Source organism: Diabrotica virgifera, chromosome 8 (genome assembly GCF_917563875.1).
Source record: "Diabrotica virgifera virgifera chromosome 8, PGI_DIABVI_V3a".
Lineage (NCBI taxonomy): Eukaryota > Metazoa > Arthropoda > Insecta > Coleoptera > Chrysomelidae > Diabrotica > Diabrotica virgifera.
The window spans coordinates 145,657,123-145,673,918 of NC_065450.1; the positions used below are offsets into that span (position 1 = coordinate 145,657,123).

At 33.6% G+C, this 16,796-nt stretch overlaps 1 protein-coding gene across 1 annotated transcript in view; it reads left to right on the plus strand.

The window, feature by feature from the left end:
• The window catches only part of LOC126890287 (sodium channel protein Nach-like), an 80,148-nt gene extending 63,609 nt beyond the window's left edge, over window positions 1-16,539 (plus strand). The window contains exons 9-11 of the mRNA XM_050659145.1: window positions 12,285-12,399; window positions 12,909-13,006; window positions 14,795-16,539. Coding sequence (XP_050515102.1) covers window positions 12,285-12,399; window positions 12,909-13,006; window positions 14,795-14,934 — 353 coding nt within the window. The 3' untranslated portion in view covers window positions 14,935-16,539. The remainder of the gene's footprint in view (window positions 1-12,284; window positions 12,400-12,908; window positions 13,007-14,794) is intronic.
• The last annotated feature ends 257 nt before the right edge of the window (window positions 16,540-16,796 follow it).

Consider the following 16,796-nt stretch of genomic DNA (forward strand, 5'->3'; position numbering starts at 1 on the left):
AGAACGGACTAAAATTAGAAATAATAAAACGATTTAAAGTCACAGATATAGTTCTTCCACTCTATCTTTTCCCATGCATGAAATTATTCACGAATTACTTTTTATACTAGGTATCTTTTTTTAGTCACAGAAACTAGTACCGCTTCTCCATAAAAACCACAATAAGTTAAACAAGGAGAAACAGTACGACATATATTGGATACCGTGTTTATTACATTGACATATTAAGCCTAGACTCGGCATACTCACCAAAAAAGCGTAACGCGGAAACAGCGTGGAAACAGTCGATCGGTGGTCTATCTATCTCTTTTAACCAAACGAACCCGTGCATGTGACTGACAAAGATAGCTAGACCACTCAATCCTATGTCGACGTTACACCCCAATGCATTGAGTGACATATCCCTAGCCAAGTCTATCCTTTTACATGTCTAGTGTTGGAAAATTCTCGAGAATGGAAAATCGGAGAATATTCTCGATATGGAGAATTTTCTGAGAATGAACCCCATGATGCACTTAAGAATATTGTTGAAGATGAAAAATAGGGTTTTAAACTCATGATCTTATATACAAAATTATGGGAAGAAATAACAGTGTTCTTTGTATATAAAAAAAATACAAAAACAACAGAAAACACAAAATTTCTTTGATAAAAAAATGAAATTTTCTTCTTAACAGCAAATAATCGATGTGGTATGATAAAAGATGAGACCTCAGATTCAGAATCTATTTCTATCAATTGCTCATCCTAGTCATCTACAATCTGCATTTCAATGTACTGATGAGTTAATGAGATTTTGTTTTTCACGAGTGGCCAGCTCAGTCATGGATTGGTCTACGTCTAACAATTTTAAATTGTGAGCAATAAAAGTTACCTTACGAGCCCGTTCAGCAGTGAGAAGGGTTTCTTTTAGAGGAGTGGATAAAAAAACCATAAGTACTGAAACTTCTTTCAGTCGCTGCACTGGATGAAGGCATGCTTAATATATCAACGACTATTTTAGTTAATTTTGTTCCGATACACGTACCTTTTCACCATAACATGATTAAGTCTAGTTTTTCAATTGATTTTACAAAATAGTTTTCCAAAAAATCCCTCCTTAGACCGATAAAGTGCCAAATCTGCCATTATTTCAGCCGACTCATCATCATATTTTAAAGTTGCTAAATTATCTGCAAACTCAGTTTCCTCAACTTGTTCTTCTCTGCTTAAATGAACACCATTCTAAATATTTGCACGTTAATATTGCCCCAAAACAATAAATATTGATACTGTAAACACCCTTTCTAGTGGTTCATGGGATTTTCAAAAACAATATATGTACCTACATATTTTTTAAGTTATAATAACTTGACCTGTATCTAGTTTTTATTGTTGTTTCGGTTTTTGAAAATATAGAAAATTTTTCCGAAAATATTCTCGAGAGAATTTTCTGGCCGAGAATATTCTCTTGAGAATATTCTCTTCTAACATCACTATACATGTCTCTGGTTTATTAATAATTTTGACGTTATCATTTTCAGTGACAGTGAGATTAACGCATTTGTTGTATTTATTAGTTTATTTGAATTTATTGTTTATTTGGTTTTTCATATTAATCTTTTAGTCTTTGTGTATGTCACTTTAATTTTCAAGCATAATTGTTAGAATGACTAATTGTTGGTCTCGTAATTTCATTACTTTCAGTAAGTACCTCCTATTTATAATATTTTTTACGCAAATGTGACAAGTAATACTTATTAACCTACAAATTCAGGTAAAGCACCTGGCTTTGATGGTATCCATCCAGAGTTCTTGATACACAGTGGTGCATACACGAAACAGTGGCTTGCAATGTTCTTTAATGATATACTTCAGTCAGGTAACATTCCTTTCTCAAAAATACCAAGTTTCTTGTAAACTACAGGAAGTTTATTTTCCTCCTGGATTCCTTTCTCACTTAAGCGAACAAAGATAATTGCAATTCCGAAACCGGACAAATCAAACGATAAGCCAGAAAACTACCGCCCCATAGCTCTACTCAGCATGGTATATAAACTATTAGAAAAGCTTCTCCTCAACAGAATTAGTCACAGGATACTAGAAAATGTCCCCATTGAACAAGCTGGCTTCCGCCCTCATCGAAGCTGTACGGACCAAGTGCTGTCATGCATTAACAACTTTTATAGAAGCTAGTTTTCAAAAGAAACAAAAGACAGCAACAGTATTTATAGATCTAACAGCAGCATATGATACTGTTTGGAGACAGGGATTAATATATAAACTGGCCCGCATTATCCCCTGCAGAAAGATAATTAACCTCATTGACAACATGCTGACCAACAAAGCCTTCCAGGTTATAATGGGAAAGGAGACGAGTAGACAGATGAAACTTAACAATGGTCTTCCACAGGGTTCTGTCCTTGCCCCTTTACTTTTCAGCCTCTATATTGCTGACATGCCTGAAACCGAATCTCGGAAGTTTAGATATGCTGACGACTGGACCCTTGCAACAAGCCACCAATCTTTAGAAACTACAGAAATCACTCTCACGAATGACTTATCCATCCTCAGCGAATACCTTAAGAAATGGAGACTACAGCCAAGTACTACAAAAACTGAAGTATCAGCTTTTCATCTAAACAACAAGTTGGCAAACAGAGAATTGCAAGTGTATTTTAATAACAAGCTGTTAAAACACAATAAATACCCGAAATACCTTGGGGTTACTCTAGACAGAACGCTCACATTCAGAGAACACCTGACGAAAACAGCAGCAAAATTGAAAACACGCAACAATATAATACAGAAACTCTGCGGCACTATATGGGGTCCACAGCATCAACATTAAGATCCTCTGCTCTTGGCCTGATATATCCGGTGGCAGAATACTGTGCTCCAGTGTGGCTAAATAGCAGGCATACCCACCTGGTCGACACCCAACTAAACCGTACTATGCGTATGATAACAGGCACAATTAAGCCCACTCCTACAATGTGGCTACCTACCCTTAGTAATATAGCACCACCCAAACTACGCCGCGAACATGCGTTGGTTAAAGAATATAACAAAATAATGGACAGTCGCCAGCTTCTAGTCCACAACGACATCCCCGATATTCTTGGAAACCGTCTCCGATCCAGGTTACCCCCTCTACAATCTGCTCAAGCGCTGCAGCAATCCAACTTTGACTTAAATACCCGATGGAGAGAAGATTGGGATAGTAGGACAGATCCGAATTGAAAGTCCCCGTATGATTTGGGCAGCCCTTAATTGAATTCGAACAAACTGTGGAAGATGCGCCGACTCCCTCCACAGATGGGGTAAACTCCCCTCGCCTTCTTGTGACTGCGGCGCTGCAAGACAGACGATCAGTCACATTGTTCAGGACTGCCCACGCAGAGCATACACAGGCGACCCTATAGACTTTGTAATGGCAACCGAAGGGTCAATCGAATATATAAAAAAATTGGACATCTGTTTGTGATGCATTGTATAATGCATAAATCTAAATATATTCTGTGATATACTTAAGCCATACGCTAAATAAAAAAAAAAAAATAAACCTACAAATTGTCATTATACTACATGAGTGTGGCTATAGTTCTGTCGAACGGAAACTTATCTGTTTATTTTTGAGATTACTGTTTAACTTTTTCTTTTTGCTTTAATTTATTTATTACCGTTCTATATTTATTTTTATACTAGTAATAGTCGGTATGATGTTTAAGCTGCTTAATGTTGAGTGCATCAATCTCCTCAATAGTGAAAAAAGATTAAACACTTCGATAAAATAACTTTATAAAATACATCCACCGGGATAATAGCCATTTCCTCATTATTACATTGACAGTACGTATTAATAATATTACACATCGATGTACGTTTCACGTTATGTTTTGATTTAACTTGTTTGAAAGTGAATCATGACGTTTGGGAAAAGATAAAATGGAACAACTATAGCTAAGAATTAAATATGAAGTACACCACCTTATTATATTACTAAACTATGAAGAACCTTAAAGAACGGAAAACAAACCAGTAAGTTTAAGACCAGTCATCATCAACCAGCCCTTTGAACATAGCATACACAATCCACAACTATCCATCAATCCACAACTGGACATAGCATCTTGCTCCTAAATCGACCTTAACAGTTTTCAGGAGTTTTTTTAATGTTCTCAGCCAAAGCATTAATGCTCGCTCTCTATTTTTAAATGAATGGGTAAGGATGGGATTAGAAGGTGCTATGTATCAAGCTGATAATTTTCTGACAGGAAAAGCAGCTCTTCTGAATGGGACCTTTTGGGAAGCAAACGTCTCTAATTTACGCGACTGATTTGATTTCAAAGCGCAAACAATATTTCTATTTTGCAACAAAGATTGCTATTAAGAAATGTACAGTGGTAATACTTTCATATTACTCTCTAAAGGTACGCATCCATACGTTGGTGCTCCGTGTAGCAGCTCCACATAGTGGATAAGTTGGTGCTCGCCGCTCACCCTCGGCGATTCAACCGATTTGCGGTTTATATATAGGGGAGCGCATGCCGTATCCATTTGAGCAGCTACACGGAGCACCAACGTATGGATACGTACCTTTAGTTAAATACAGATTTATTCTGTATATTATAGTCAAAGCCCGAATTTCAGGCACTCCTAGGTTTGACTAGGCAATCCTCAGCTCTGACTGACTGTCTTGTCAAAGCCCGAAATAAATTATAATTTCGGCCTTTGACTAGTCAAACCTAGGAGAGACTAAGTTGGTTAGGCAAAGGTCGAAATTTAATTTTATGAAATCGGGGTTTGACTAGTCAAACCCCGATCAGCTATTAAAATGTAATTTATTAGATTAGGTTTAATAAAACGTCTTGTCCTCCAAATTTAGAATCTTTTGTAGTAATGTCACTTAGAAACAGCTTAACGTCTGGAACATCTTCGGAATTAAGAAAATTCCCTTAGCATTCTCTTAGTTGATTTCGCGAAAAAAGTGTGTATTTCGTACCAACTCTATATAAACCGTCAACTGTGTTATCTTGTACGATGCCTAAAATATTTAGAGCATGTCCGCATGTCCTTTGGCTCTATCAAAGTTGGGGATAGGTATTGCTATAGTTTTTCCGAACGAAATTGGAGGACATTTTTTTTTTTCACTGAATTGTTTCATAGCATTAGTGTCCTTTAATTACCTTTCCTTTATTTATTTTAATCTTTTCTATCTGTGAACAACGAATGTCATGTAACTTTTATTTCAAAACCTTCATAGTACGCGCCAAGTGTACCTACTGTCAGTGCAAACAACATGTACCACCTGATTACAAATTATGCACGTATGTGCGTCATAGCTAGGGATTGCAATCCAGCAGCATTTTCAATCCAGCAGCATTTTCAATCCAGCTGGATTTTTGCAAGATTGGACTAAATCCAGCTGGATCCAGCAAAATGTGAAATCAAAATAAAAACACGATTTTAATGTTTTTTTTGTCTGTATGCTAAATTTTTAAACAACAGAAACATGAATTATTTAGTTTTTGAAAGTGATACCTTAAAAACATAGGCCTTACCTACTTCGCCCAGAACTGCACATATAGCCGGTTGCGGAGAAAGCCCTTCCAGCCTCGGTTCTGGTGGGTTTTAAGGTCATCAAATAGTCATAGAACATTGACAAACGATTCCCTTTCACTCCTTCTGTCTCATAAACCGCCATTTCCTTTAACAAAATCTTTTCGTAATCTTTTTGAGACCCAGTTTTTTTTGGCTATAAATATTTTCTCTTTCCCGTTTCAGTTCAATCTCAAGTTCTTGTTCCAAAGTAAAATTTACGGGCTCCGGCTCCGGGCACATCTTCTTCCATTATCTTTTCCACTGGTTCCACAGTTATTTGTTTATTTATACGAATCAACAAATTTTTCATCTCTTGTCGCATTGCATTCTTTTTCGGCATGGGGAAGTAACCAGGATTGTTTAGTCCTTCGTCATACTTTTTTTGATTTTGTCAATACACTAATGTGTATCTCAGAAAGGCGCCGTTCCGTGATTCTATTGTGTAGTGCCTCCGACAGATCGGCATTAAGGCTAGAGTTCTGGCTATTTAGTTTGTCAAAGACAAATAATTTCATGGTTGTGTCAGCCGTTAACAAAGTGGACTCTATTCTGAAAAGAGCTTCTACAGCCGGTTAAAAGTGGCGATTAACTCATTGATTATTGACCACTCGCCAGCAGAGAATTTTATCGCAGAATCAATATATATCAACGCTTTATCGATTCAAACTTTTAAGCTATAGAAACTTTCCAGCATACTGAGCTACTGTCAGCGCGATAGAATGGCAAGTTGCCGACTCACGGCTTTGAATAAAGAGGCTAATGAAGGCATTAAGTAACTTATTTCGAATTTGACACGTCTGCGGATCCGCGCTGCTGGATCCAGCACGGTTTGCTGAATCCAGCATGTAAAAAAAAGCGCTGGATCCAGCTGGATTGCTGGATGCTGGATCCAGCAATTGCAATCTCTAGTCAGAGCTCACTTTTTGGCAAATACAACAAACCACTTCTGAAGAAGTAATCTGAATTGTTTGACAATTTTCTTTCTCTCCTAGTGATGACGGTCCAGGGGCTTTGTTAGTATTATGGTCATCCTTAGATTTTTCTACGATTGCAATATCATCTTTCACAGTTGACGATGACATTCCGATTCCATCTGTTTATGCTAAAATAAAATTCATATAAAACCAAATTACGTCCAAATAATAATCAAACTCCGTTCGCTCAACTCAGACGCATTTTGGCAGATTCGGAATATGAAACGTACAACACAAAATTTCCTACCTCACAATATTAACAGCTTAAACTTTAATGAAGTTTCATTAAAAAAAAAGAATTATTGGAAATATTGGGAGTGTATACTAAACTTATACAATTCTGTGGAATCTATTTCCTCAAAATACTTTTATTCTGTGTAAAAAATTAATAATATTTTTAAATATTTAATATTTAATAATTTTCTCATTTGTTATGGTGTAAATAAATTATAATTAAAAAAACTGTAACAATACTTATCTCCAGCTTCGATAGAGCCAAAGGAGATGCTAGAAAGACTTTGGGTATCATACAAGATAAAACTATTAACGGTTTATATAGAGTTGGTCAAAATACGGAACAATAAACAACTTTTTTTTAAGAAATCAAATAAGAGAATGCAAAGATAATTTTTTTAATTTCGAAGATGTTCCAGACGTTAAGCTGTCTCTAAGAGAAATTATTAGGTACAAAAGACTCTAAATTTGGAGGACAAGGCTTTATAAAATGCTACTGCAATAAGAAATGCTCTTCAAAATTATGTAAGTGTACCTAAAAGGTCTAACGTTAAAAATTACGTTTTATTAAACCTAATCTAACAAATTACGACATTTTAATAGCTGATCGGGGTTTGACTAGGCAAAACCCGATTTCATAAAATTAAATTTCGACGTTTGCCTAACCAACTTAGTCTCTCCTAGGTTTGACTAGTCAAAGGCCGAAAATGAAATTTATTTCGGGCTTTGACTAAGACCGTCAGTCAGTCCTGAGGATTGCCTAGTCAAACCTAGGAGTGCCTGAAATTCGGGCTTTGACTATAACATATACACAGTAGGTAACGCGTGATCCAAAATTATTGTCACCATAGGTGGCTTTGAACGACAGAGATAGCTATTGGTTTGATTTAATTTATTATTGTTACTTATAATTTTGTTAACTCTTTTCATTTCTGATTAAAGTTCTGTGTTAGGCTTTGACTGATTTTTTATGTTTTATAATGTTAATCAAAATTAATTGATAAACCAATGCTATAAATTCAGATTAAAACAAGACATACGTAATTTTTTGCACCGCTAGCTTTGATCCCAATAATTGTGGATCGCTCGTTATTATGAACCCGAACTGGTTTGGGGGTAATTTGACTTTCATATAGCTTGTAAATTTTCATGGATTATCTTTAAGGACAGTTTTGGGAGATGGCTCATGAACTCATGAGGCTCCTCGTACGGTATGCGGATTTCGGATTTTTAACAAACGTCATTCTAATTTTTTAAAACAACTCGAGAACGACTGGATTGATCTGGCTAATTTTGACTTTGATATATTTGTAGAAGTCCAAGGAATGTTTAAAAGGCGAAAAAATATCTTCACGTCTATGTAGGTTTTTAACTTTTCAAGCGAATTCGATTCCCCGCCGAGGAGAAATTTGTTGTTGTTTTTTTTATCCATTATAATGATATTCCAAATGAAGTAATTAAATATAACTACAAGATAATAATGAAAATGTAAATGATTAATAAATTTGAAAATTACTTACTGAAATCATATTTTCCTCTTTAAAAATAGAATTTTTAAAGAAAAAAAAATTATATTTTTAAGTTTAAAAGAACCTAAACGTTATAAAAAATTATTAACAATTCAGTAATAAGAAGACATAAAATTTCATTACATTAACTAACATATCTAATATCTAATAATAACGCGCTGTAAGAAGTTCACTTCTGTTGGCACTCACCAAATGTCACGTGCCGTTTTTGATTTAAAACAAAAGTAATAAGTACAGGGTGTCCCGGAAAATACTGCGTTCCTTAAAGGTATAGGTAGAGGGCACCATGTAGAACAAAAAACTCATAACATGTTTTTCTAAATTCAATCGTTTGGCCAAAAAAATTAAAATACATTTTGGTATGCAAATTAAAATGTGGCAACTATGTGAGGTACGAAAATTTAAACGTAGACAGTCCCATGTTTAGTAAACAGATAGTTTGGAAAAATCCTGTTTACTGTCAATGCCGAAAATGTTTTCGAAAACAGTAAATGTACTGAAACAGTACTAAACAATGTTTAGTAAACAGATAGTTTGGAAAAATCCTGTTTACTGTCAATGCCGAAAATGTTTTCGAATCATGAGTGCATTACCTATTATGTATGTTATTATGTTGATTATTTATGGCAGATCACTGAATGGAGATACATACCATAATTATTTCTTTCAAAATGTTTTGCCTGTATTTCTCGTCGTATGAATGCATGTGTTCGTGAAAGTGGGTTACTTTGAATATTTATTAGGTATATTAATTATTTTCAAGTAAGTACAAATTAAATATTTTAGTTCACAAGTAAACAAATTACTGATACATTATCTGATGTATTTAAGGTCCACTGTAAACTCCAATTAGTGGAGTCACTGAAGATTTTCACCTCCGATTTCGTTGAACCTTCATCGATTTTCATGAAAATTTGTGAGTAAGTAGAGGATACCTCAAGGAACAAAGGTGACATGATGTCAACTTGCGTTTTTACCCTGGTGGTTGATGCCACCCTTTCTCGGGGGTGAAAATAATTTTATTAAAAATAATACCATAAGTCGATAGAGGGACAAATTATAAGCAAAATTTGTTATATCAAGTTATTAATATAAATCAACACTTTTTGAGTTATTAAAGACCAAAAATTTTATTTTTTAGTAAAAAAAATGCATATTTTAAATCGGTTTTTCACGTATAACTCAAAAACTATAAGCTTTTACAAAATAGTTATTATTACTGAAATTGATGATAATAAAAAACTGAATACATTTCTCACTTAAAGAACTAAACTAATGTTAGTTCAAAGTAAGTTATTGGCAACTGAATGTGTATTTTTTCGCCGAGTACCCAAATCTAAGTATTCAAGCTTAAATAACGGGAAAACGATGCAATGTATAAAATATATCTGCTAATCATTTGTCAACGTACTACAGAATAGCTAATAAATGAGCTTCAGAACAAGCTAATGGCGTCAAAATTAAGCAAGTTATGATGAAAATAAAAGAACCCTTTCCAATTTTTCAAGAAAAAGTGAAAAATAAAACATACGCCATTTCCACAAAAATTAAAATTTATAGTAATCCTTACAAGAATTTCTTTATATTAGCATAAATAATGATTTCAATAATTTTGACCAGTTTAGAATGCATATTTTTGAAAAAAGGTGTAATTTAAAAAAATCATAATTTTTACAATAATTGTAATTTTCATATTCTTTTGATAATAACTCCAAAAATACTCAATATACGTAAAAAATGATATATACCCATTTTTTAGTTTTTTCTGTGTCAAATATTTTACCTGTATTACTATTTCCATAGGGTAAAAAATAACCGAGATAGAAACGTTTAAATCTTAAATTTTGCTGTGAAAACCATGCAACCGGGGCCATTTTACCTTTTATTTAAAAAAAAATAAGGGGTCTAAAAGATTAAATTCAACGTCGTTAAATATCCCTTGAAATTAGCTTTCAAACGGTTTTTTAGAAAAACCCGATACCTTAAAAATAGATGGAGTTATTAAAAAAAAAACAATAACATTTTTTGGAAACATTTTTAAAAAATAAATTTTGAAAAAATTTTGGTTCATAAACTTTAATGCTATCAATATGTTCGGGGGTTCATTTGATAGATATTTTTAAGTACTTTGACAAATGTTTAATAAGTTTATGTTATAAAATGCATCATTTTCCCGTTATTTCAACTTGAATACTTAGATGTTTTTACTCGCCGAAAAAAATATATATTCAATTACCTATAACTCACTTTGAGTTAACACTAAATGGTTTTTCTAGTAACATTTTTATTTAGTTTTTTGTTAGCTTCAATTTTGGTAATAATATCTTTTTTGTTAAAACTTATAGTTTTTGAGTTATTGATGAAAAATCGGTTAAAAACATGCATTTTTCTCAAGAAAAATTAAAATCTTTGATCTTCAATAACTCAAAAAGTTTTGATTTATTTTAATAACTTTATATAACAAATGTTTCTTAGAATTTGTCCCTCTATCGAATTATGGGGTTATTTCCAATAAAATAATTTTCACCCCCGAGAAGGGGTGGCATCCACATTAAAAAAAAACAATAACATTTTTTGGAAACATTTTTAAAAAATAAATTTTGAAAAAATTTTGGTTCATAAACTTTAATGCTATCAATATGTTCGGGGGTTCATTTGATAGATATTTTTAAGTACTTTGACAAATGTTTAATAAGTTTATGTTATAAAATGCATCATTTTCCCGTTATTTCAACTTGAATACTTAGATGTTTTTACTCGCCGAAAAAAATATATATTCAATTACCTATAACTCACTTTGAGTTAACACTAAATGGTTTTTCTAGTAACATTTTTATTTAGTTTTTTGTTAGCTTCAATTTTGGTAATAATATCTTTTTTGTTAAAACTTATAGTTTTTGAGTTATTGATGAAAAATCGGTTAAAAACATGCATTTTTCTCAAGAAAAATTAAAATCTTTGATCTTCAATAACTCAAAAAGTTTTGATTTATTTTAATAACTTTATATAACAAATGTTTCTTAGAATTTGTCCCTCTATCGAATTATGGGGTTATTTCCAATAAAATAATTTTCACCCCCGAGAAGGGGTGGCATCCACCCCCTGGGTAAAAGCGCAACTTGGCACCATGTCACCTTTGTTCCTTGAGATATCCTCTAACCAGTCATCAATTTTCATGTAAATCTATGGAGGTTTAACGAAATCGGAGGTAATAGCTCATATCCACCTTCAGTGACTGCACTAAATGTAATTCAGTTAAAGCCCTCAGCATTCAACACATTTAAAGCTTACTAAATACATAATACTAGTTCTGTAAAGTTAAAGTATGTATTTTTATAAAGACGTATAATTCGTTTAAAATTATGCAATAGGTATTTGAATACATTTAACAAAAAATAATTTTAATAAACAAACAGTAAATACATAAGTACTATTAGGTTGGATTATTTTAAAAAATACTGTAAATTACAAAAGAGTTCTTATTTATCTGTTATTATTCCGTAATACGTACGATGTTGCCAGGTGATTTAAATTTCTGAACATTAAAATACACGTACATATATGGAAAACAATGTAATCTTTTTTTTTGGAAACGGTTAATTTTAGAGAAAAATGGTATAGGACTTTTTTGTTCTAAATTGTGTATTCTATCCATATCTTAAAGGAACGCACTATTTTTCGGGACACCCTGTATAGTAATATAAAAAACACTTCTTGTTTGTCGTACTGTACTATACCCCATTCCACGAATATACGAACCTCTTGGATTATCGCGACAACGAATATTTTACTGTGCAAAATATGAAGAACGAAAGTAAATTGCAAATTATATTGTTGTTTATTGGAGTAATTATTAGAGCAAAATACTTCCGTACTTCTTATGTTGCACACTAAAATATTCGTTGTCGCGATAATCCAAAACACTCGTATAATCGTGGAATACACCATAGATGATTTTTTTTAGAAATTGTGAATCGTCTACATGCTAAAGGAACTAGTTTACGTAAACCTGGATTAGTATGTGACTGTTTACCTTCATGCGTAGAACCCGAATACAAAGTGGTTTCTATTACAAAAGGGTAAGTTCTCTTATTAGTAACGCTGGCTTTAAGTTCTGTTGTAGGCGTAGGGGATGAATGACCACGGTTAGAGTCTCGCTCGCTGACCACATTTGAGGCTCTTGGTACGCGCGGATAGAACTAGTCTACTGCAGGACCGTGTCTGCTGTTGCCTTGTGGGTGATTACCAGCTGTGTCCCATTACATGTGTTAGTGTGTGTGTGTGTGTGTGTGTGTGTGTGTGTGTGTGTGTGTGTGTGTGTGTGTGTGTGTGTGTGTGTGAGAGAGAGAGAGAGGGGGGGGAAGAGAGAGATGGCAAATACCTGGCAACGCTGCTCTTACAGAAACATACCTACGAAACGAATTGGTTTGGTGGGCCGGCCTTCTTATATCGTTTTAAATATGTTTATCTCAGTTTCTACCGTTAAAGTGTACACCTATGTTAAATTCTTTCCGATACTGTAAATAGACGTGTTATATAGTATTTAACCTAACATAATATTGTACATATCTATTCATTGTTTTTATAGATTGAAATCTGAACAGAGCGAAATACTTATAAACATAATTGGCTTGCCCAGTACTCGATTTAAACGGATTGTTTTGCGAACAACATTGGATTTAGTAGGTAAGTTTACATATAGTGCTCCTAAAAACTATATCAACACTACTTGTAGGTATGAGCTATAACTTTTTTTTAGAAAGATACTGTACTACATAAATGCGTCTCTAATAATTTTAATATATTTGCAAAAAAAACTATCTCATCATTCTCTTTGCCTTATCCCTATGCGGGGTCGGCTTCCCTAATTGCATTTCTCCACACAACTCTATCTTGGGTCATATCAATGTCAATCCCCTTTACCAACATGTCCTGCCTTATCGTCTCCCCCCAGGTCTTCTTTGGTCTTCCTCTCCTACTCCTTCCAGGAATCTGAACTTCAGCTATTCTTCGTATTGGGTGATTAACGTCTCGACGTTGAACATGACCAAACCATCTTAACCTATGCTCTCTCATTTTGGCATCAATTGGTGCCACACCTAGACTTCCCCTAATATAGTCATTTCTAATTTTATCCTTCTTTGTCACTCCACTCATCCATCTAAGCATTCTCATTTCCGTCACATGCATTCGTTGTTCCTCTTTCTTTTTCACTGCCCAACATTCAGTTCCGTACATCATAGCCGGTCTTATGGCTGTTTTATAGAATTTTCCCTTCAGCTTCATTGGCATTTTTCTGTCACACAACACACCACTCGCTTCTTTCCACTTCATCCATCCAGCCTTAATAATTCTGCTGCATGCATCTCCATTTATTTCTCCATTACTCTGTAATACCGATCCTAGGTACTTAAAACTATTGCTTTTCACAATCATTTCACCATCCAAAGATACCATTTTATTTGTAGTAACTCCATCTTTAAATGAACATTCCAAATACTCTGTTTTTGTCCTACTAAGTTTTAAACCTTTTTCCTCCAGAGCTTGTCTCCACTGTTCCAGTTTTTTTTCTAAGTCTCTTTCACTATTTCCTACTAACACGACATCATCAGCATACATTAAGCACCATGGAATGTTACCCTGTAGTTTCGCTGTTATCTGGTCCACAACTAATGAGAATAAATACGGACTAAGCACAGAGCCTTGGTGCAATCCTACTTTCACATGAAATTTATCACTCTCTCCCAGTGAGCTAAAAAAACTATCTATCTACTTTTAAAACATAACTAGGTATTTCACAAATACACACAACCATTATGTGGGACTTAGCCTAAGTAACATTACGAATTTAGTGGTATAGAATTATTTTGGCATGCATTCAGATGGTTTTACCTTTTATTTTTTTCGGGAAGGGAAAAAACTTTTCGCACTCTGGTCGTTCAGGGTGACTAAGCACAGACTAAGTAGGGATACGGGCTAATATTAATTTACACGACTAATTTTATAATCTAAACTTTCAATTTACAAGACTTAACATAATCTAGAAGAATCCTAAATAATCTGTCGGGATTTTGGGATGTAAAAGAGTATACCTTGCCTTGTCGGACAATTTATACAGTATTGATTCCATTGAAGTTTCCAGTTACCTTGTAGTCTGGTTTTACTTATGGTTATACATTCTTGAAGTCCAATATCATTCAATGTTTCCTCGCCACTGAAAATGCTGTCTTTTGCCAACTGATCTACTTTTTCATTATTTTCAAGACCAATATGAGCTTTTATCCATGTGAATACTATATTAAACTGCATAGTGTAATATGTATGGTTTTACCTTAATATGCAATAAATATTTTATCTGCATATATTCTGTTTTCATTCACACATTTTACTGTTATTTGGTGCTAGTATAATTAGTGTTAGTAGTAATAATAACCTCTATAGATATATTTTATTATCTAGCTTATCTTATTTCAGTTTCCATTGGAGGAGCGGCTGGTCTCTTTATTGGGGCGTCACTTTTAAGTATTGTAGAAATTTTATATCTACTGTGCTTTGGAGAACCAAAGAAAAGCAGAGAGAAAAAATTAATACTCAAGGTGAGAAACGTAGAATAAATTTGAACAGATAATTAATTCAATAAACAGAATATATAGGTCCTTCTTGAGTTCTGTGTATTAAACTGTATCTACACTGAAAATATTGTATGCAATATAAGTAATAAGGGAGAGTCGGCTATTGGTGCGCACCTAAGGCAAATTCAGGATATTGCAAAAACTTAAAGCATTTCAGTTTCCAACTTTTTTGAAGATATTTATACTTCAAGGACCTAGGTATATTTGTAGAGACCCCATTCAATGAATAATTGAACAGTAAATTACCCGACTTGTTCAGCTAATGGTGCGTATATGTCAGATAACTGTGCGCAATAATAAACTTAAAAATGACTTTCCAAAATGTAGTTTATTGAACATAAATATTAAAAAGACAAGCAAATATTCGGAAAAAATAAGAAACCAAGTTACAGATATATTAAAAAAAATGTAAGCATCGCAGAAGTCACAAATATATCCTTCTGGACTATCCTCTCCTGTCTTCTGCTATCTTCAGAAATCTTCCTTTTTGTACCTTTTTTTCAATTTCGTTGATTTTTTTGTCCTTTGTGCATTTTGACAGTTGTTTAAATTGAAAAAGACTGTATGACTTTTACGCACTTCTAAATAGGTCAAACCGGTGTATGTTCTCAAAAAAATTGATAGTGTGTAAAATTTTTTTATTAATTAGCTAAGTACATTCAGCAGATCACGTGCCATCATCAGAGCTTCGGCCCACTTGAACTCACAATGGTGTAGCGCACCTATATTGTCTTTTCAAAAATAAAAAAGAATTTAGATGTGATTTTATTAATTGTAAAGGGTTTTTACACCCGAGATCTGTGGCTTAGCCCAGTATCTATACATTTTAATGTGTTGTTTGGCAATTACTCTTTTATGAAGGATTTATACCTATAGGACGAAGCTCTGATGATGGCACGTGATGTGCTGAAAGTATTTAGCTAATTAATAAAAAAAAAATTTACACACTATCAATTTTTTTGAGAACATACACCTGTTTGCCGGTTTGACCTATTTGTTTAAATGATATTACCTTTCTTTTCTTTTTTAAATTTCCGTCTCAAGTTTTTCTGTTAGGAATTTCTGTTAATATCTGAGATTTTTGTTTCTTTCCGGCAATTATTTTTTGTTTGGGGCGGTGGTTTCCGAAGCGGACTTAGATTTTCCAAAATGCTGCTCCTGGATGTACAAACTTGGAACTGGAGCGTCACTATTTCTTGTATTATTATACCTTGTCGGCTATGGTGCGTAATGCGTACCATTAAACAAACTTCCACTTCAACACAAAATTTGATAAAAACAAAAAATAATCGGGAAAACTAACTATACCAGTGTCTAAAAATATTTCTATCAAGAAAAAATGTTACCGCTTTTTTTATCAGACACACAGACAATAAGATACCACCCAAAAACATGTAAACGATAACTGCCAACCGGTAAAGTATTCCTGACGGTAGTTTGTGTGGGATAGACCTGGCAGTTCGTAATAATATGACGCGTCAATTTAGTTTTTACAATTTTATTAAATAGGAGATTAGAAACAATGATGCGCACAATTACCCGACGCGCACCATTAGCCGACTCTCCCGTAGTTAATTACAAGTAAGTATTTCTGTAATATAAACAATTCAAAAAAAGATGCAAAATTTATTTAACCCTTAACCTAAGCTATCCAATTTTAGTCTATTTACATCAGGCACAGTATACTGTGCATCAGGTAGGTAAATGAAAATGGTAAAAGTGAAAAAAAAAATTAAGAGGATGGAATATGGAACATATTGTAAATGGAAGAAAGTATAATAAAAATTAAAGTTTGAGGTCAGAAGTGGAAAGGCGTGAGATTTTAAGTGTAAAACGGTTTATCA